Source organism: Gobio gobio, assembly GCF_949357685.1.
Source record: "Gobio gobio genome assembly, chromosome: 25".
NCBI lineage: Eukaryota > Metazoa > Chordata > Actinopteri > Cypriniformes > Gobionidae > Gobio > Gobio gobio.
In genome coordinates this window covers 6218046-6241482 of record NC_137121.1, presented here as the reverse complement: position 1 = coordinate 6241482, position 23437 = coordinate 6218046, and the positions used below count along the sequence as shown (strand labels likewise).

General features: G+C 36.4%; 2 protein-coding genes across 5 annotated transcripts in view; one reads left to right on the top strand and one right to left on the bottom strand.

The window, feature by feature from the left end:
* The window catches only part of rab3il1 (RAB3A interacting protein (rabin3)-like 1), a 27809-nt gene extending 8016 nt beyond the window's left edge, over positions 1-19793 (bottom strand). Inside the window, exons 1-6 of the mRNA XM_079809545.1 lie at positions 19674-19793; positions 16769-17050; positions 13070-13262; positions 5844-5939; positions 1050-1127; positions 3-68 (exon numbers count right to left, since the gene is read on the bottom strand). Of these exons, the coding sequence (XP_079665671.1) occupies positions 3-68; positions 1050-1127; positions 5844-5939; positions 13070-13262; positions 16769-16962 (627 nt within the window). The 5' untranslated portion in view covers positions 16963-17050; positions 19674-19793. The remainder of the gene's footprint in view (positions 1-2; positions 69-1049; positions 1128-5843; positions 5940-13069; positions 13263-16768; positions 17051-19673) is intronic.
* Positions 19794-20017: 224 nt separating this feature from the next.
* Positions 20018-23437, top strand: part of best1 (bestrophin 1) — a 28353-nt gene continuing 24933 nt past the window's right edge. The window contains exons 1-2 of one of the 4 annotated variants that reach the window (XM_079809440.1): positions 20018-20206; positions 20376-20581. In XM_079809440.1, coding sequence (XP_079665566.1) covers positions 20430-20581 — 152 coding nt within the window. In that variant the 5' untranslated portion in view covers positions 20018-20206; positions 20376-20429. Of the gene's footprint in view, positions 20266-20344; positions 20582-23437 lie in introns of those variants that run through there. The other 3 variants (XM_079809438.1, XM_079809437.1, XM_079809439.1) reach the window with 3 other exon arrangements.

Genomic DNA, 23437 nt, shown 5'->3' with positions numbered 1-23437 from the left:
GGGGAGGAGGGCGTAGAGGTCAACACCAGGGTCTTCAGAGCGGACACCTCCGCCTGCAGGACGTCAATCTGAGAGGACAGACATACTTCCAGAGTGAGACAGAAAAGTTACGGCACTGGGAATACTAGATGACATTCATCTGATAAGAGGTAAAAAAAAAAACTTAAATACTGTCGGGTTTCTCTTGGGTCTTAAGGACATCAATGTGTCGCCGCGAGCCGCATGGTTTAATAAGGATTCGTATATCTATGTGTTTTTACTCTCATTGCTCTCATACTCTAAAATATCCCCATTGACATCATTATACGACCTATCACACTGCAACGGTTGGAGTTCAAAATCTTCATTTGTGTTCTACTGAAGAAAAGACACCTACATCGTGGATGCCCTGGGGGTAAGCAGATAAACATAAACAGCATAAAACATAACATAAAACAGCGTCCCTCTCTCTCTCTTTCTCTATCTCTCCGACAGCGAGTGACACACAAACCCGCCTCCTCTCACTCACTCGCTTCATTCGCTCCGGATGAATATTGTTGCTGTTTCAGGGCTTGAATTTCGCTGTGGGATTGCGCATATTGTGCATAATTTGACTCATTCCCGCAGATTTTGTGCTCACACGCACATAAAGCCGCCTCTCAGCACTAAATGTAGTTATTTTTCGCTGCTAATTGCTCTTAAAGGGATGGTTCACCCAAAAATGAAAATTAGCCCATGATTTACTCCCCCTCAAGTCATTGTGTTTTTGGGTGAACTATCCCTTTAAACAGTCAAATACACAATAATGTCAAAATGCCGGTCTTGGGGAGTATTCACGTAAACACAGTCAGTTCTGTCTTAAGTGAACGTAAACAGTTGAGAAAGAAAACGCATGTGTAACAGTGTAATGGATCCGTGCGTCAGCTCTTAAAGTGACAGCAGCCTAATAAACCTGCTGACAAATTATGAGATATTATAATAAAAATATCTATATGGCAGTCAATCTGAGAGGACGGACATACTTTCAGAGTGAGCAGAGAGTGAGACAGAAAGAGTGAGACAGACATCACCTTGCCCTGCGCCTCCTTCAGCTGCTTCTCCGCTCCCGCTTGCTTCACGTTGGCCTCTCGCACCATCTTATGGGCCTCCTGGAAACCAGAGAGGAACAGGTTTGTGACATGAAGCACTAGTAAACTATTTTAACTGGCATGATATTTTATGAGATTACGTGAAATATTTTTGCATTAGTCTCTTAACTGTCACCGTCTCGCTGGCGGGACACCCTCTTTTTTTTGATCGCTTTACGAACTTAAAATTCATCCTGTGAAAGCCGTTTTGAAATTGGATGTTGTGTTACCATGGAAACGGTACTTTAGATTCTTCTAGCGGGCTCCTCCCCCTAGTGGGCGTCGTCATGTTTCATATTACAACATTTATTTTAACTACTTTATAGACAAAATCTTTTCTAATCTTGACAAAACACATATCGTCGGAAAGGTCTGAGTCTCAAGGGTCCATATTTGGTGACTGTTTTGTGATGGAAGTGACAGTTGGACAGAAATTTACAGGAAAATGCATAAAAAAAACAATCAATGGAATTTGAATGACACCCGGTGGCTGTTTTTGGTATTGCGCCTAAACAAAATCTCATGGGAACTTCAATTTTTGTGATATCAACTTCAAATTTGGAACACAACTTGGTTAGACATATGGCTTAGATTTTATAGTAATTTTAGATTAAAACATTTTTGTAAAATATATATTTTATATAAAATAAAAAATATTTAGTACAGTATTTTTTACTTACAGTAAATTTAAACTTCCATAACTTTTTCATACTTTCATATTTTGAATTGCTTTCACTTCAGCAATTATCTGCCGAGTGTCTGCTTTAAAACAAGACCAAACAATATGCCAAAGCATTCTTGAATTACAGCCCTTTAAGTTTGGATAGTGCATTTTCATGTGTATTCTCAAAAAGGGGGGTGACAGTTAAAGGGTTAAAATGTATTAATTATAATATGTTTTACACAGGGCTTGAGATTAACACCCGGCAACCCGACCAAATGCAGTGGGGTGTGTTGCGGTCACTCCTATTAGCCACTTTGGTGGGTAGAATTTGTATAATACATTTTTCAATTGTAGTCTTTTAAAGAGGCATCTAAAGTAATAAACTAAGTGCAATATTCGATACTGGAATATCTGAAACGCTTCCAATACTCATTTTTTTCCTCAGAATAGACACGATAAGTCTCTCTATCTCTCTCTCTCTCTCTCGCTCTCTCTCAGCGAGTGACACTCAAACCCGCCTCCTCTCACTCACTAGCTTCATTCGCTCCAGATGAATATTGTTGCTGTTTCAGGGCTTGAATTTCGCCGTGGGATTGCGCATATTGTGCATAATTTTACTCATTCCTGCAGATTTTGTGCTCACACGCACATAAAGCCGCCTCTCAGCACTAAATGTAGTTATTTTTCGCTGCTAATTGCTTTTAAAGGGATAGTTCACCCAAAAATGAAAATTAGCCCATGATTTACTCCCCCTCAAGTCATCCGAGGTGTATATCACTTTCTTCTTTCAGACGAATAAAATCTGAGTTATATTAAAAATGTTCAGGCTAATCCAAGCTTTATAATAGCAGTAATAGTTGCTCTGTTTTTGAAGTCCATAAAAAATTAATCTGTCCGTCAAATAATTCCTCCACACAGCTCCGGGGTGTTAATAAAGGCCTTCTGAAGCGAATCGATGCGTTTGTGTAAGAAAAATATCCATATTTAAAAATGTATTACATTTTTTTCTGTGGCTCTGCATCAGCCGTCCCCGCGCCATCACTTCCGACTAATAAGGTCAAAATACCGGCGCGATCATAGATATATACATAGATTCCTCATCAGTGCCTGCATGGATCGGTCGAATGAGGCATCTATGTATTTATATCTTTGATCGCGCCAGTATTTTGACCTTATTCGCCGGAAGTTATGGTGCTGGGACAACTAGATGACATTCGTCTGATAAGAGGTAAAAAAAATAACATAAATACTGTTGGGTTTCTCGCAGAAATTCGGATTCGTATGTCTATGTGTTTTTACTCTCATTGCTCTCATACTCTAAAATATCCCCATTGACATCATTATACGACTATCACACTGTAACGGTTGGAGTTAAAAATCTTCATTTGTGTTCTACTGAAGAAACAAACACACCTACATCTTGGATGCCCTGGGGGTAAGCAGATAAACATTAAAAAATTTGTTTTTGGGTGAACTATCCCTTTAAACAGTCAAATACACAATAATGTCAAAATGTCGGTCTTGGTGAGTATTCACGTAAACACTGTCAGTTCTGTCTTAAGTGAATGTAAACAGTTGAGAAAGAAAACGCATGTGTAACAGTGTAATGGATCCGTGCGTCAGCTCTTAAAGTGACAGCAGCCTAATAAACCTGCTGACAAATTATGAGATATTATAATAAATATATCTATATGGCAGTTTTTCCTCATGGTATCGATGTCAAAATTGTGGCCAGTGAAAATGCTGAGTGACGAGTGACTAGGGCTGCACGATTTGGGGAAAATTTCTAATCGCGATTATTCTGGTTAAAATTGCGATTGCGATTTAAAATGCGATTTATTATTTATTTTTTACAAATGAAAAGTGTGTATATAACATTTTACATGACTAATAATAATTATTATGATTATCATTATTGCTAAATAAAAATAAGAAATATTACTATTACAATAACATTCATTATTAAAACATTAAAATAGAGCATTTAAGAATAAATATAACAGTGTAATTATAATAATATTTATATTTTACGGAAAACTTATTTTACAAAAAAAATGATGGGTTACCTGTTAGTCTGCAGACAGCCTATGACTAAAAATCGTTAGAAAGGTCTAAAGATATATTGTAAAAAAGAAAAAATAGCATTCTAAAAATCTGTGCTTTCTATCTGCAATATCAATTTCTTAAAGTCTATGTCTTTAATATGAAATTTGAGCCTCTTATGCATCCACTGTGGGGATTACAACTCCTGTACATTGAAGAAAAACATATGGATTGTCATATAAATTCATTTAGAAGTATTATTTTTCATATTTTCTACCCGAAAGTTTCATTCATACTGAAGCCAGAGGGCGCCCTCGAGCAGAAACTCCACATACGCCTCAGAGAAGTAATAGTTTTCAGGAAATCCCTAATGTGAAGCTCGTTCTGTAGCTTCTATCCTCTGTAAAGAAAGATAGAAACGTTTTGACTGATTAAACATGAAGATAATACTTCTGCCACAAGATATGGTGTATTTGAGTACTTCAAACCTTCTCTGGTATTTTCATAATAATAAAGTATGCAGTGCTAATTGACATTCTGTGATAAGAAGCCACATCAGCTCGACTGATTATATGAAGTGAGTTAAAACCGGTTATTAAACGTATTTTGTTGAACAGGTTTAAGAAACGCTTCGCATTACTAGTTTGTGAAGATGTTTGACTACGTTATAAGTGACTCAAACTCGCAGTGCTTTCAGACGGAGCAGCGTTTACTGATCTCAGAGCCGCTCTCAGAGTCTACTGACACATATATTTATTTCATTAAAATCGCAGCCTTTGTGCTTTAATAATCGCACATAACCCAAATCGCGATTGCGGTTCGATTAATCGTGCTGCCCTACTAGCCACAGCGGCTGGTGAGCTAATTCAAGCTATGGTTGTGTGTTATAAAATAAGAATTACTATAATTTAATGTCATTAAATATATTGGGCCCTATCTTGCACCCAGCGCAATTGACTTTGTACACCGACGCATGTGTCATTCCTATTTTGCACCCGCGCAAAGCGCGCTTTTCCCTCCACAGAAGCACGTCGCTAAACTAGTGAATGCACTTGCGCTCCCTGGGCGGTTCAGCGCAAAAAAGGAGGCGTGTTCCGGCGCAAACAATCCCTGGTGCTATTTTGCTGTTCCATTAAACAATTGCGCCACTGACCAGAAAAAACCTAGTCTAAAGTCAGTGGCGCGTTGCGCGTTGTTCATTATGCTATTTTAAGGGCGCATGCTTGACCATAATGTAGGCTATAGCGTGCACAACGCGCATACACTTTGCTCATGTAATCTACACAGATGCAACAGTTATTTTTGCAAATCATAAATTGTTACACTAAAAAAATATTAACACACGAGATGACGGAAATCATTGTGGTGTGCCACGAAGATGTGAAAAAATAGGCATAAATCTAGCTTACAAATGATTCAGGCTAATTGTAATAATTAAGGATAAGACCTGTTTGCCCAATAGTGGCAAGACATATATGTATATAAGGACATCTGACAAATTGGTTTGTCCGTCAAGAACCAGGAAAAAAAATCGACTGAAAAACTGAAAAAACTGAAAGACTGAAAAAAAAAAAAGACTGTGAAATCACCTTTACCATAATGTACAACATTACAACTTCACTTCTCTGTCTTTCACTGCTCTTACAAGAACATCAGTCTCCTCGGCTGTGAACCGCTCCTGGCGTGCGCCTGGTAAATACGCCATAATAATAACAATCCATAATGGAACTTGCGCACCTGCTTTTAAAGGGAATGTTGGATGACGCTCGGATTGGTTTATTCACGTTACGCCCAAACCACACCTATGAATAATGAAGCTACTTCAGACCAACCCATTTTAGATTTGCGCCGGGCGCAAGAGCCATTTATCCCGCCGGGAAAATAGCAACAGCGCCGAGACCCGCCCACAAAATTACTTGCGGTTCGCGCTTTGACACTTGCGTTTCAGATCGTTAAAATAGGGCCCATTAAATTGTCTATGCTCAGTGTCAATCTACTGTCAGCGATGATGTCACATTAGCCCCGCCCACCTCAAACAGACTGGCAGTCAGTTCCTCCAATTCCAGCTCGAGCTGATTCCTGATATGAGACAGTCTGACACACTCCTCGTCTTTCAACTTCAGCTCCTGGAAACACAGACAACGGTCAATAAAACAGGAAAACATGCTCATGGTTCACATTTCCAAGCAGTTTACATTCATGTACATTAAAGCTACACTGTGTAACTTTTTTTAGTCTATTCTTAGCTAAAAACACTTAGTTCTTTCAAAAATATATGTGCTCATTAATGTATATTTACTTCTTTCAAGTAATAAAGTATTCTCGTAAGTTTATAATATGCCATTGAAAATACATAAGGTAATGGGATCTAACGGTGGTCGCCATGTTGCCCCTCCATCTTGAAAGTACATTAGCCAAAGAGGGACATACCCGTAAATTCAAGCTTCGCCTTTCGCGTTTTAACCGGTTTTAACACTGTGCGCGTCAACTTGTTCAGACTTGTCTGGTGCATGCGCAGAGAGTTTTCATCTCAGCAGCTCCAGTAACAGAGTTATACGGAGTTTTCCTGGCTTGTTTATTCCTCAAAAGTCTGTTTTTCCTTGTGTGGTATTTCTGTGCGTTAATAACTCCGTAAGTAATAATAGTTATTGTCATTGTGGATGTGTTTCAGAGTGTGTCATCATGTAATTCAGTTGATGTTACCTCAGAAGTATTTTTGTGTCAACATACAATAGCGTAATGCTCACCTATATTTGAATAGTCATTCAGTTATTAACAATGTTTATTCGTTTATAGAAAATATTTGCTTGTAATGTATGTTGATGGAAATATGTATCAGGTCTGATCGGCATATTAACACTTGTTATACAGAGCTAAACCTGGGCACACACTTTTGTAACCGGACACCGCTTGTTAGCAGCGGCAGCTCCGCTCCTTTTAATGCAGCTGCATTTAGCGCCTATATGTGGTACAATAAGCTCTGGTTTACGGTTACATTATACAAATGTAACTTATAAGTATAGTTATACAGTTCTTAACTGTGTATATTCTGTCATGTCATTATCATGTATATTTACCATCCTAATTTGTTTTCTCACAGAAACCACATTTATGTACATATCCATGCAAACCTGTTTATGCCTTGCAATTGGATGACTGAATAAACATTACTATCATCAAAGATCACTCTGGATTAGCTGCAGTTCTTTCTAGCCGAATAATTAGGCCAGTTGAGTTCCAACCATCCCACTGCGCACAGAATATCCCACAGGCACCGTGTCGAATGTGGACGAGGTCGAACTGGAAGCCATATTAATCTTGGACTAAATCGGCCACCGTAGGAGTTAAAACGAAATCGGAATTGAACAGAACAGAAACTAAAGTTCACTGGATGGTCATATACAAGTTCACCACTAGATGGGGGAAAATATCACACAGTGTAGCTTTAATGTCTATATTTTCTTGGGAAATATTAAAGCTACACTGTGTGATATTTTCCCCCATCTAGTGGTGAAAAGGTATATGACCATCCAGTGAATATTAGTTTCTAGGGGTGTAACGATTCATCTACTACATCGATGTATCGATTTATTTTCCTACGATCTAACTACATCGATCTGTGCTCGGCAAGTTGGCCTTCCGGACGACATATATCGATCTAACATCGTTTTAAAAGGTAATCAATCGATTGTATCGATCATAGGAAATAACGCATTGGATTTAAGCACGTCAGACTTTAAATGGATGTTTTTTCTTAGCACTTTTAATGATAAAGGCGTTAAACGTTACTCGATTCAGTCTGCCTATCTGTGACATCATCGCAACGCACGCACCAGCAGCAGCGCTAAGAAAACAAAACAGCATGGCGTATGGCAGAGGAGAAGCCAACCAGCGAGAAATTATCAAGTCACCAGGAGAAAGAGCTAAGTTAGTAACGTGTTACCTGTACTTTCAACCCTTGCTAAATGTTACCTGTGCATTCCTGACACCAGTGTGCCAGCAGAGCGAGTTTTTAGTACTGCTGGCGACATAGTGAACGCACAGAGAAGTGTTCTGCGGTCAGATCATGTTGATATTTTTGAAAAAGAAATATGTAGAGTCATTGAAGAGTAGTTGGTTACATTTTATCTTTTGTTAAATATTGTTTGTTTATTAAACTGAGAGTAGTAGCAGGTTCAGCCAGTTTATTCAAACTGAAGAAATGTTGGTTGCACTTTATTTTTGATATTAATATTGTATTTGTATTATTTTAATGTTGAAAAACAACAGCAAAAGTAACAGGTACACCTACTATTAATTAAACCTGAAGAGAAGTTAGTTGCACTTTATTTTTGATATTAATATTGTCATATTATTATGTTGGATAACAAAAGCAGAAGTAGCAGGTTAACCTACTGTTGAAATGTTGGTTGCACTTACTGTGCTTTTATTGAAAATGTATTGAATATTGAAAATGAGAGCAGAAAAGGTTAACTTCCTGTTAATTCAACCTAAACTGTTGATTGCACTTTATTCAAATAAAATTTGAATGCATTTGCCATTAATTGTTGTTTACTTGTTTGTTTATATCCATAATTAATTGATACCTGATTCCCTTACAAGAAACAACAGGAATCTTGGAAATTTCACCTGCACTGACCAGTATCCAGATATTTATTTCAGTCACACAATTTTTGGCTAAAAAGTTACTGAATCGATTTCAGGTCACTGAATCGTTTCGGATCGTATCGTTCTAAATGAACCAAAATCGTCCTTGAATCGTATCGACAACCTCAAATCGTGATACGAATCGAATCGTTGTTAAAACGAATCGTTACACCCCTATTAGTTTCTGTTCCTCTCAATTCCGATTTCGTTTTAACTCCTACGGTGGCCGATTTAGTCCAAGATTAACATGGCTTCCAGTTCGACCTCGTCCACATTCGACACGGTGCCATCGAGTGTTAAAACGCCAAAGGCGAAGCTTGAATTTACGGGTATGTCCCTCTTTGGCTAATGTACTTTCAAGATGGAGGGGCAACATGGCGACCCGCATTCGAACCCCTCACCCGTATGTGTTTTCAATGGCATATTATAAACTTACGAGAATACTTTATTACTTGAAAGAAGTAAATATACATTAATGAGCACATATATTTTTGAAAGAACTAAGTGTTTTTAGCTAAGAATAAACTAAAAAAGTTACACAGTGTAGCTTTAAATAACTAGCGAGCTCCAGCATCATTGGATATAATAATAAAACAATGTGAAGCAGCGGCAGGATGTCATCACGCCGGTAAAACGGAGGATGGCTGAGGTCCGGCTGACCCCTCTCAGGTCCCCTAATAAGGTGGCGCAAAAGCTCCTCAGCCAGGCCATAAAGAGGCAGCGGAAAACAACCAAGTTTTTTTTGTTTTTGTTTGTTCAGTTGGGAGTATCCACGTCATTACGCGTCCTTGTTTACGTTCTTCCAATGCCACAGCGGTCACTTTACAGAGGATTCAGTCAAACACATCATTCGGCAGCTCATTGCTATTCTGCAGCACTGCATGGATTGTGGAGTTTATCCTGAAATGCATATGAGGAACGTTCTCATCCACCCATACTCCCCTGCATGTGAAGCTGGTGGACTTCAGAGGGCAGATGTGAGTTGGTTTTCTGAACACCCTTCACTGTTTGGATGACTGCGCACACCACCATATTCCCAGTTAAGCCTGTGCTGGTCACAGGAGATGTTTGACGAGAAAAAAGTGGAAGTCTTTAAAAACGTCCCACACTGAACATTACTAAAAGCTAAACCACTTTAATGGTACCTAAAACCCAGAATTGGCACAAACTAAGCTTAAACATATCTGACCCCCAAACCCAAGTGTGTGCTTTTGAGCCTCACATTGCTTGAAAATCATATCACCTCGGATGCCATTTTAGGTAATGTCTCCAAAACCCCTCCATTCCTGACGTCCCTGATGGAGCGTAGCAGCAGCTGCCAGATGTTCCTCCCAAAGACGCCAGTTTCACACTTCAATGGCTCTGTAGCTCTTTGGATGGTGTTGAGACATAATTACTGTAGGACTATCTAGGGGTGTTTCAATGGCAAATTACTTTTTCGCAAGTTTTTTAAAGGTGCACTATGTAACATTTTTGCAGTAAAATATCCAAAAACCACTAGGCCAGTGTTATATATTTTGTTCAGTTGAGCACTTACAACTAGAGTTTAGATTCCCTGCCCGAGCCCGAGCTTGTCCCGAACCGACCCGCCGAGATTCCCCGTCACTATCCTCGGGCCGGGCCCTTGATCGTTTGCCGTTTTTTTAATCATTACTTTATTAAAGGATTAGTTCACTTTTAAATAAACTTTTGCTGATAATTTCCTCACCCCCTATGTCATCCAAGATGTCCATGTCTTTCTTTCTGCAGTCGAAAAGAAATGAAGGTTTTTGATGAAAACATTCCAGGATTTTTCTCCATATAATGGACTTAAATGGGCTCCAAACGGTTCAAGGTCCAAATGACAGTTTCAGTGCAGCTTCACAGGGCTTTAAACGACACCAGACGATGAATAAGGGTCTTATCTAGAGAAACCATCAGTTTCTGCGAGAAACCGAGCAGTATTTATGCTATTATTTTACCTCTTATCAGACGGTGATCATCTCTGAGCTCCGTCATAACTTCTGCTAAATGAGGTCAAATACGAGCGTGGTCATAGATATATCGATCGTAGATTGATCCTGGCAAACACTGATGAGGTATCTACGTATACATCTATGGCCACGCTCGTATTTTGACCTTACTTAGCGGAAGTTATGGCAGAGCTCAGAGATGATCACGTTCGTCTGATAAGAGGTAAAATAATAGCATAAATACTGCTCGGTTTCTGGCAGAAACTGATGGTTTCGCTAGATAAGACCCTTATTCATCGTCTGGTGTCGTTTAAAGCCCTGTGAAGCTGCACTGAAACTGTCATTTGGACCTTGAACCGTTTGGAGCCCATTGAAGTCCATTATATGGAGAAAAATCCTGGAATGTTTTCATCAAAAATCTTAATTTCTTTTCAACTGCAGAAAGAAAGACATGGACATCTTGATGACATGAGGGTGAGGAAATTATCAGCAAAAGTTTATTTAAAAGTGAACTAATCATTTAACCTAATTGGGTGGGCAGAAAGCTATGCCATAATCAGAAATAATAGGCCTATATATTTTTAGCAAAGTAATACTACAACTAAGAAACAAATGTATACAAAGTTCCATAAGTCAGGATAAGAGATGCGTGTTAAACTCACAGCACACGCCAGTCATGAGCTGCTCGCGTTAACACTGCGCATTGCTTAACTAGTCTATTTCTTTTCTTAACTGGAACTTAAAGAAAAGTAGACATTTCAAGCTTTCTATACACATATTTCTCATGTCTGGGAGGCAAGTAGCCTTCTGAGTTTCGTTTATTTATGAGACGCACTTCAGCTCATGTGCAAAGCATGTGATCGCTCCCGCGCGACTTCATCTCACCCTTATAATCTGCGACTCTTTTTGCTTGTTATTTATTAAATCCAAGCAATTGGCTGACGAAACCTTGATTAAAATTAAGATACAATTTATACAAAACGAAATTCATTTTAAAGAAGGGCTTCATTCAAAACAAAACTTAATATTAAACAAAATATAATAACCACCAAAATCATTTGACCCACTCGCATCTTTGCACTTTTCATAATCAGATGAAATTTAAAAATAACATAATATTTAATCACATCCATTAACATGATTTCTGCCCGAGTCCTCTCCCGATTCTTTCCCACCGGCTGTGAGGTGAAGACCACATGTCCCAAGATTCTGCGCTCAAACGTGCCGTCATCAAACTACCTTTGTTTTGAACAGGCGACCTCTAGCGGACGAAAAAGTTACACAGTGCAGCTTTAAAGCTAATCAAACAACAACAAAAGAGATAATATCTCTCACTGCTCCTGACCGAATCACTTTTGTAACTTTAATAAGAATAAATGTATATTTAATGTACACAGTAAAGACTATGCATTGTTTTTTTTTATACATTATGTAGTATTTCTAGTTTTTGAGGAAGTTGTTCAGGTCTGTTTAATTTGTGTCTGTTCTATTGTAGTTTTTGTTTTCTTTGCTCTTTCTTTATCACTGTCTATTTGTCTTCAGTAAGCTTGAGTTTTTTTTAGACTAGTATTATATATACGATACACATATATATATTTATCGTGAAATAAAATGACTCATATCGTGATATAAGATTTTGGTCGCCTAATATATATATATATATATATAACAGGGTTCCCGCTGGGTCTTAAAAAGTCTAAAATTTCAAAATAAAAATTTTAGGCCTTAAAAAAATCTTAAATTCGCTGAAGTATGGAGTTAAATCATTTTAAACAGGTCTTCATTTTCCTACGTCCATTTAACGCTACCTCTATTGCTCATTGAAATTTAAACATTGTGTGTGTGTGTGTGTGTGTGTGTGTGTGTGTGTGTGTGTGTGTGTGTGTGTGTGTGTGTGTGTGTGTGTGTGTGTGTGTGTGTGTGTTTATTCCGGGGTGTTGTAGTTCTAGCACACCACTGAACCTTTTATTGTCATGTTGAACCTTTTATTGTCATGTGTGACTATTGGGCATCTAACATAATAATATGGTAAATGTGGCATCCTAATTATAAAAAAAAACAAAAAAAACATGCACATTTCTGGAAATGACCACCACAAAATCAGTAAAAAAAAAAATTATAATAAAAAATAATATATATATATATTAAAAAAAAAACATCCTGATGGGATTGAGCTATGAGGAAGTGCAAGTTTACTAATACTAATAAATTAATTATTTTGCTTTGCAGGTAATTTTGTGATTCTGCATTTCCTTTGAATGATTTTTATTGCATGATATAGGTCTTAAATTTAATTCATAATGGTCTTAAAAAGGTCTTAAAAAATTGGACTTGGTGAAACCTGCAGAAACCCTGATATAAATACATTTAGACCAATTAACTTAGTGATTGCTACCAGGATGTGAAGAGACTTTCAATCACAAAATGTTTCTGGAACAAATCTCCTACCCTGCCTTTAGGTGTTGACACTGCTGCTATTTTGTTTGACTGTCATGACGTCACAACAGTCAAATGAGCGACGTTGCAGCTTACAAAAAAAAGACTGATCGAAAGAACACATAATGAAACATCAAGAACCTTTCACACCGAAGAATCGATCCTAGCTAAATTTAAAGTCCCCCAAAACATTATTTTACGAGTATAGAATAGAATAGCACCTTTTGTGCAGCGTCCAGCTGCTCGCGGAGGAACTCTGTTCCCTTCTCCATGATCTCCAGAGAGGAACTCCGCAGGCGGGACATGTTGTACGTCTCTTGTCTTGTTGCTCCTGCCTCCTCCAGGGGCATCTTCTTCCCCTGCCCCCCATCACCCCCCGATCCGGGGCTCAGCTCTGGCTCCAGGTCGACCAATCTGCAGGAAACATAAATAATTATCATTACTTTATAGTCACAATGATATGGTCCAAAAACGGTGAGAATGCGGCCTATGAAAACTCAAGTGGACAGAGATTTATTTTTTTAAACTGCTAACTTTATGGTTTAAAGGGACAGTTGACCCAAGAATTATGTCATTGTTTACTCGTCCAAACCTGTATGAGTTTCAGAAAAGAATATATTTGGGAGAATATGGGTAACCATTGTATTTTTTATCGTATTATGGAAGTCAATGGGGACCAGCAACTCTTTAGTCTGTAACATTCTTCAAAATATCTTCCTCTGTGTTCAACAGAAGAAAGAAACTCTTAATTTTTAATTTGGGGGTGAACTGTCCCTTTAAGTTGGTTCTTGTAAAGAGAAATCTTTACAGCCCTAAGAGGATATCACACTTAAATAAGTCTTCAGATCAGGATTATAACTCGAATAGAAAAAACTCCACTGTGATTCCTAACTGTCCTTATTAATAGCCAATAAAAACATCCCATCCCATAAAGTTCCATCAAGGGTCGTACGCAAATTAATCCAGTCATGAAAATATAACGCCACACCCTTCTTTATATAGTATGACAGATCTGTTTGTGGATGAAATCATCGCATTGTGTCGTTATGATCAGAATCAGCCCTGTGTGAACTTCAGGGCGGTTTATGTAACTCGGCGCTCCGCGGTAGTCGCGGCATTTCCCGTGTGCGCTCCCCGCCCTTACCCTCACCGCGCCCGGCTACAGGACTCCCCGCGTCCCGCTGACGTCAACACAAAGAATGTAACAATCTTACAAAGTCACAGTGTAACTAAAACACTGCTCCGCTTCCCGAAATAAAGAGTAACAAAAGTACCAGTAGATCCCGCGGAGGTTTCCCGAACCCGACTGAGCTCTATGGCAGAGATCTGATCCAGGAAAACACGCCGGGATCCGGATCCGAGCGACAAATCTGCGATGTTTTGTTTTGAGTAGTTGGACAGATTGGCAGAGACTTTCCTCTGAGATTGAGCAGGAAAAATGTCCAGCTGTCAATCACGGGTCACATGACTCAGTGGAGGCATCCAGGAATCACGTGACGTGCCCCAAACAAATGGTTCAGTGTTTCTATTGTGTTCTGTTGTCTCTGTTCTATTTTGCATGTTATGCTATGTGTGTGTGTTTTGTTTTTTATTTATGTTATATTGTTTGTACTGTTATGTTATGTTATGTTATGTTTATTTCATTCTGCTATGCTGTGTATGTCATGTCATGTTATATTATTCAGTTTTGGTATGTCATGTTTATTCCATTCTGTTATTATGTGTATGTCTAGTCATATCATGTTATGGTATGTCATGTTATGCTATGTCATGTAATGTTATGTTGTTATGTCATGTTACGTTATATGTATGTTGTGTTATGTTATGCTATGATACAGTATGTTATGTGTATGTTATGTTACTGTATGTTATGTTGTTATGTCATGTTATGTTGTTCAGTTTTGGTATGTCATGTTTATTCCATTCTGTTATGCTGTGTATGTTATATGTTATGTCATGTTATGCTATGATATGTTATGTGTATGTTATGTTACTGTATGTTATGTTGTACATGTTTGGTATGTCATGTTTATTTTATTCTGTCAATTCATGTTATGCTATGCTGTAATATGATATGTTATGTGTATGTTATGTTATGTTATGTTATGTTGTTTAGTTTTGGTATGTCATGCTTGTTCCATTCTGTTATGCTGTGTATGTTATGTTATGTTATGTTATTATGTCATGTCATGTTGTTCAGTTTTGGTATGTCATGTTTGTTCCATTCTATTATGCTGTGTATGTTATGTCATGTCATGTCATGTTATGTTATGTTATTATGTCATGTAATGTCATGTTATGTTATGTTATTATGTCATGTCATGTCATGTTATGTTGTTCAGTTTTGGTATGTCATGTTTATTCCATTCTGTTATTATGTGTATGTCTAGTCATATCATGTTATGGTATGTCATGTTATGCTATGTCATGTAATGTTATGTTGTTATGTCATGTTACGTTATATGTATGTTGTGTTATGTTATGCTATGATACAGTATGTTATGTGTATGTTATGTTACTGTATGTTATGTTGTTATGTCATGTTATGTTGTTCAGTTTTGGTATGTCATGTTTATTCCATTCTGTTATGCTGTGTATGTTATATGTTATGTCATGTTATGCTATGATATGTTATGTGTATGTTATGTTACTGTATGTTATGTTGTACATGTTTGGTATGTCATGTTTATTCTATTCTGTCAATTCATGTTATGCTATGCTGTAATATGATATGTTATGTGTATGTTATGTTATGTTATGTTATGTTGTTTAGTTTTGGTATGTCATGCTTGTTCCATTCTGTTATGCTGTGTATGTTATGTTATGTTATGTTATGTTATGTTATGTTATGTTATGTTATGTTATGTTATGTTATGTTATGTTATGTTATGTTATGTTATGTTATGTTATGTTATGTTATGTTATGTTATGTTATGTTATTATGTCATGTCATGTTGTTCAGTTTTGGTATGTCATGTTTGTTCCATTCTATTATGCTGTGTATGTTATGTCATGTCATGTCATGTTATGTTATGTTATTATGTCATGTAATGTCATGTTATGTTATGTTATTATGTCATGTCATGTCATGTTATGTTGTTCAGTTTTGGTATGTCATGTTTATTCCATTCTGTTATGTTGTGTATGTTATATTTTATGTCATATCATATTATGTTATGTTATGTTGTGTTATGTTGTTTTATGTTGTTCAGTTTTGGTATGTCATGTTTATTCCATTCTGTTATGCTGTGTATGTTATGTTATGTTATGTCATGTCATGTCATGTTGTTCAGTTTTGGTATATCATGTTTGTTCCATTCTGTTATGTATGTTATGTCATGTCATGTCATGTCATGTCATGTTATGTTATTATGTCATGTAATGTCATGTTATGTTATTTTATTATGTCATGTCATGTTATGTTATGTTGTTCAGTTTTGGTATGTCATGTTTATTCAATTCTGTTATGTTGTGTATGTTATATTTTATGTCATATCATGTTATGTTATGTTGTGTTATGTTGTTTTATGTTGTTCAGTTTTGGTATATCATGTTTATTCCATTCTGTTATGCTGTGTATGTTATGTCATGTCATGTCATGTCATGTTATGTCATGACATGTCCTGTCATGTTTTGTTGTTCAGTTTTGGTATGTCATGTTTGTTCCATTCTGTTATGCTGTGTATGTTATGTCATGTCATGTTATTATGTCATGTCATGTCCTGTCATGTTATGTTGTTCAGTTTTGGTATGTCATGTTTGTTCCATTCTGTTATGCTGTGTATGTTATATGTTATGTCATGTTGTTATGTCATGCTATGTATGTTATGTTACATGACATTAGATCGATTGTTGTTAAAGCTATCAAAATGAAGAAAGTATTCCTCTGGTATTTTTGGTTAGGTGAAGTCTGGACGTACCTCCCGACCGGGCATCTCTCTTCCTCTGTTGTCTGCTGATCCGTAAGATCACCATTGCTGAAGAAAGTGTGTGATGAGTATACTGCTATCCCAGAATTCCCTGCCACCAGCAGCTCGTACCCTGGAACAGACCTGGAGCGTGCTGGAGGAGAGGAGGAGAGCTGCACACGATGGATTCCCTCAAAAGTGTCCATCACGGGAAGTGCATTCACTCAAACACACACACACACACACACACTTGCTCTGAGAGTGTTCACTTCAGTTGCATTTCTCACAGCCAGCCTGTTAAACACAGAGAGATTACATTTCAGAGATTAAGACATTGTAGCTTTTCACTGTTAAAGTTTCCACTGAGGTTATCAAAGTGTAACTAAAGCATCGCCCCATAACCTGACGTTTGCAACAGTGTAGTCAGTTAAATATCTACCCAACACACTCTCGAAGACACTACACAGGAACGCTTTTAACCATAGACACCGACAAATAGTCAATCTAAAACATTTATCATTTACTGTTTAAGTATAAATGATATATACAATAGTGGTCAAAAGTGATGTCTGGAGGGGATATTTGTTTTAAATTACCCTACAAGTTCAATTAAACCAGCAAAATATGAGGGAAGACAAACATTTTTTAATCATTTAAATATGAGAGAAGACAAAACACTAAACTTGGTTAAGATATGTATATGACAAAATAATATATATACATACATACATACAGTAGTGTGTTATGTGTTTCAGTTTTGGTATGTCATGTTTATTCCATTCTGTTATGCTGTGTATGTTATATGTTATGTCCTGTCATGTTATGTTTATGTTATGTTGTTCAGTTTTGGTTTGTCGTCTTTGTTCCACTCTGTTATGCTGTGTATGTTATGTTATGTTATGTTATGTTATGTTATGTTATGTTATGTTATGTTATGTTATGTTATGTTATGTCATGTTATGTTATGTTGTTCAGTTTTGGTATGTCATGTTTATTCCATTCTGTTATGCTGTGTATGTTATATGTCATGTCATGTCATGTCATGTTGTTCAGTTTTGGTTTGTCGTCTTTGTTCCATTCTGTTATGCTGTGTATGTTATGTTATGTTATGTTATGTTATGTTATGTTATGTTATGTTATGTCATGTTATGTTGTTCAGTTTTGGTATGTCATATTTATTCCATTCTGTTATGCTGTGTATGTTATATGTCATGTCATGTTATGTTTATGTTATGTTGTTCTGTTTTGGTTTGTCGTCTTTGTTCCATTCTGTTATGCTGTGTATGTTATATGTTATGTCCTGTCATGTTATGTTTATGTTATGTTGTTCAGTTTTGGTTTGTCGTCTTTGTTCCACTCTGTTATGCTGTGTATGTTATGTTATGTTATGTTATGTTATGTTATGTTATGTTATGTTATGTCATGTTATGTTATGTTGTTCAGTTTTGGTATGTCATGTTTATTCCATTCTGTTATGCTGTGTATGTTATATGTCATGTCATGTCATGTCATGTTGTTCAGTTTTGGTTTGTCGTCTTTGTTCCATTCTGTTATGCTGTGTATGTTATGTTATGTTATGTTATGTTATGTTATGTTATGTTATGTCATGTTATGTTGTTCAGTTTTGGTATGTCATATTTATTCCATTCTGTTATGCTGTGTATGTTATATGTCATGTCATGTTATGTTTATGTTATGTTGTTCTGTTTTGGTTTGTCGTCTTTGTTCCATTCTGTTATGCTGTGTATGTTATATGTTATGTCATGTCATGTTATTAAGTTTTGGTATGTCATGTTTATTCGATTCTGTTATGCTGTGTATGTTAAATGTCATGTCATGTCATGTTATGTTGTTCAGTTTTGGTTATGCTGTGTATGTTAAATGTTATGTCATGACATGTTATTCAGTTTTGGTATGTCATGTTTATTCCATTGTGTTATGATGTGTATGTTAAATGTCATGTTATGTTTATGTTATGTTGTTCTGTTTTGGTTTGTCGTCTTTTTTCCATTCTGTTATGCTGTGTATGTTAAATGTCATGTCATGTTATGTTGTTCAGTTTTGGTTTGTTGTCTTTGTTCCATTTTATTATGCTGTGTATGTTATGTTATGTCATGTTGTTATGTTATGTTTATGTTATGTTGTTCAGTTTTGGTATGTCATGTTTATTCCACCTGTTATGATTCCACCTTTTGTATGTTGTCAGATACATATCTTAACCAAGTTTAGTGTTTTGTCTTCTCTCCTATTTAGATTATTAAAAAATGTTTGTCTTCCCTCATATTTTGCTGGTTTAATTGAACTTGTAGGGTAATTTAAAACAAATATCCCCTCCAGACATCACTTTTGACCACTATTGTATATATCATTTATACTTAAACAGTAAATGATAAATGTTGTAGATTGACTATTTGTCGGTGTCTATGGTTAAAAGCGTTCCTGTGTAGTGTCTTCGAGAGTGTGTTGGGTAGATATTTAACTGACTACACTGTTGCAAACGTCAGGTTATGGGGCGATGCTTTACAGTAGTGGCCAAAAGTTATGTTAGGAAAATTGACATCTTCAACCTTTATTAAAATATTAATTTGTTAAAGATTTAGTTAGAATATAGAATGTAGTTGTGCTTGGACTCAATTGTTTTATTTGTGATAATAATGGCTATCAGTCACAGACATTGTGCAAAACCAGAGAGAACAAAATATTAATAATTGCTGTTGTAGTCGATTAATAAAATAAAGTAGCTGTTGCTGTAGTTTGCCTTTTTATATATAAACATGATGATACCACAGTGTTTTGATATATCCTGATTACCATGTTATACAATGGCATTTTCAAGTTTAACATAGAGAGAGTCATTTTTAACTGTGCCATTGCCATATAATCGGATCGAAAGTCTGAACAGAAAAATCAGCCTTACCCCAGAGACCTAGTGTGGCTCTTCATGCCCTCTCAATATCTCCATTCCCCGTGAAAAGGTGCCGTTTGCATGTTTTGAGGATCTAACGGTTGCTCGTTTCAACCCCGAGCGAAGTCCCAGCACTTGTGGTCAAGCACGGGTTAATGAAACGCAACGGGGCCACACGCAGAGCTGCATTTCCTCCACTAGAGGGCCCTACACAAACACCCTGCTGAGGGCCTCTGAGACCAGAAAGGGTTTATCAGACTCCTCATGGATGAATGAGGAACGGTTGATTATTGACCTATCATATTTACATTGCATAACTGCAATTAATACTCTATTAATTGAGGTGAGTATGTGTGAGTGTTTGTGCATGTGTGTGTTTTGAAAAAGCTTTGCTCAGATTAACAAACCCCCCCTCCAGTTTTCCACAATGCCTCTTTGTTAGTGGAAAACAGATTAGCAGGTCAAGTGACCGGAGGTGTGGGCGTCCCTCTTCTCCTCCGCTCGATCCTTCCTTTTTAACGGTTCCGGTAACACCGTCAACATCAGTGAGTACACTCGCTTATTTCTCATAGATACAGTGTTTGAGGCCTACAGGCGAGGAATTGTAAGCAATTGCATTTTTTGTGTGTGTTTCTCTCTACCCATACATTTGGCTTAGGTGATGATGCATGCTAACTAACATCCCATTAGCATGTGATTTGTACACATCTGCAGTCCCAGTGAAAGGTCAAGGGCTGTGCGGGATCTTCCTGTCGGGAGGGGGCAGCGATGACGGTGACGTACTCCCAGCAGGTGGCAGATGCGCGCCTGGGCACTTTTTATCGCCTGCTGCTGCGATGGAGAGGAAGCATCTATAAGCTGCTGTATCGAGAGCTGCTGATCTTCACTGTGATGTACTGCACTATTAGCATCACTTACAGGTAAACACTGATCATTCGGCTCTTTACTGCCTTTATAGTGGTGCTACTATAGGGTATCACAGGTGCTTTGATATGTACCATGACATTGGATGACCTAGAAAAAAAAAATATTGTGTTTTTTGTTACATCCATGGTATCATGGTGCATGTCCAAAATATCTCAAAGTACCATAATATTACCATCTGACTGTTTTTGTAAGGGGGTCAATGACCTGACGTGTCCGCATTCATTATTTTCCCCCCCAAAAAAAAATAGTGCTGGGCATCAATTAAAAATTTTTTACTAATTAATCACATTTTTTTCTGTAATTAATCGCGATTAATCGCAAGTTTTTCATATTTTAAGTTTTTAATATTTTGATATTGTAATAATTTCAGTTACTCTCCAAATTAATGTATAAACAATTTAAAGACTGCATATTTTAAATATGTGTTGTATTGTCATTTTTTTACGAACGAAGGCCAGTATCACTGATGTCTCTATGAAACATTAATGACGTTACATTACAGTATAACTGAAAGCTGCCAATTTCAACATTTATTAGGCTTTAAAAAACAACTTTTAATTTAAGGGAACTTAAAACAATCTTTACATAAACCCAAAATAATAAATGTTATATTTACCCATGGCCTTCCCTGTTATATACACATACAGAAATGTAATATTTATCTTTCTTAACTGCATAAATAATAAATGAAATATAGATGAATCATCATTAAAGCTACAATTTTCTCTGTTCCCGTTGTTCTTTGATGAACATTAATGACATCATCATCAGTGCTACTGTCACTTTAAGAACAGCCGCGGATCTCACACGCTGTCCCGCGCATCTCATTTCCTCACAACTCTTTAAGTTCATTTAAGACGTTATTTAACTAATTTAAGACTCCCAATATGAGAATATTCAAAATCCTCTGTGTTATTGTTTGTTCAAGAGCAAAAGAGAACTCGATGTGAGCAGGAAACTGACGCGAGTCTATCTATGCGTCGAGTGTGTGTGTCAGTGTCCCTTGATTAGCTGACATGAGACGCATCCACACACACACACACACACACACACACACACACACACACACACACACACACACAGATATAAAAACGGACGCTGCGTTATTTGCGTTAAATATTTTTAATGCGTTAAGCTGAAAAAATTAATCGCCGGCGTTAACGCGTTAATTTGCCCAGCCCTAAAAAAAATACATGTCACATATCAAATTGATCTACAATATTTCCTTTATAGATACTCTTTTAATTTTTTTTGAGTTGTGGCGTTTCAAAGACCTCAAATGTCAGGTGGTGTGACCAGCAAATTTACATTTAAAAGTATCAATTCCCACTGCAATTGCAAAATTAAATAAGAAATATAAATGTAAACCATTATATAATGTATACAAAAAATAAAAGATATATATAAAAACTCCTTATGGAAAATTTTGTTCTGAACACAAAGAAAAGTGTCCGTTTATATGAATTGGACTAAAGGGCAATACATAGAAAAAGGAAAGGGAATTTACCATGTGATATGCATTTTACAATGATTCACATGTATATTGTATATGTATATTATTTTAAATGAATATATGGTCGCACCACCAGGTAAAAATCAACACCATAAATTTTTTGGACATAAAAATGCATTTTAAATCTCTTTTGCCTAAAATGATTATTTTTTTATCTTAAAAAAAGTATTATTTTTATTATTTGTTATTGACCCAAGGACATGCATTTACAAAAAGTACTTTTTTGGGGGGGGTATTACCATGTTTTTCTAACATTTACCATACTAGTAGCATATTTTTTTTGTATTTTTGTACAATGTAAATATCATGCTACATTAATTTCAGAACCAACTGTATCAGATATCATACCCTGTACTTTTTATATAGTACTTTAAATGGTATTTTAAAGAATACTATGGTAAAATTACCGCTATAGGCTACTTTGATACTATGGTAGTAAATCCATGTACCATGCTTTTTCAAGTTAAAGCAAATACTTTAATGCCATCCCCATGTTTATTTTTTAACATTTACCATAGTATTAGACATGTATAGTGTTTCTGTAAGTGCATTGGAGTACCATTGTAAATACCATAATTGTAGCATGATATCCAGGGTAAACTTTAAATGGTACTTCAAAAGGTATGTTTTTAAAATATCATGGTAAAAAAAAAAACTGTAATACTATGATACTTGGATATTACCATTGTACTAAATTATTACTATAGGCTAATCATATACAGTACCATGGCATTAGTTAATTTGGTACATGATGTCCAATGATAATACCATGGTACTTTGATATACTATGGTACTAAATGGTTGCCAAAAAAACGATACCATTTTAAAAAAAAATATTTTTTTAAATACCATGGTAAAAAAAACAGTAATACTATGATACTTTAATATAACTAGGGTATTAAATGATTACTATTGGCTAATCATATACCATGCCATTAGTTAATATGGTCCAAAAACCATAATAATACCATGGTACTTTGATATACTATGGTACTAAATGATTACAAAATGCAAATACCGTGGTATATTCATATTTTCAAAATACTGCAAAAAATGTAATAATGGTATTACCTGCTATGGGACATCTCTAAAACATGGAGTTGCCATTGTACCATGTCCAAAAATCCTGATAATACCATGGTAAAAAAAAACAGTAATATTATGATACTTTAATATTATCAGGGAACTAGATGATTACTATAGGCTAATCATATACAGTACCATGGCATTAGTTCATATGGTACATGATGTCCAAACAACATTATGATACCATGGTACTTTGATATACTACGGTATTAAATGGTTGCCATATGCATATACCATGGTATATATTCAT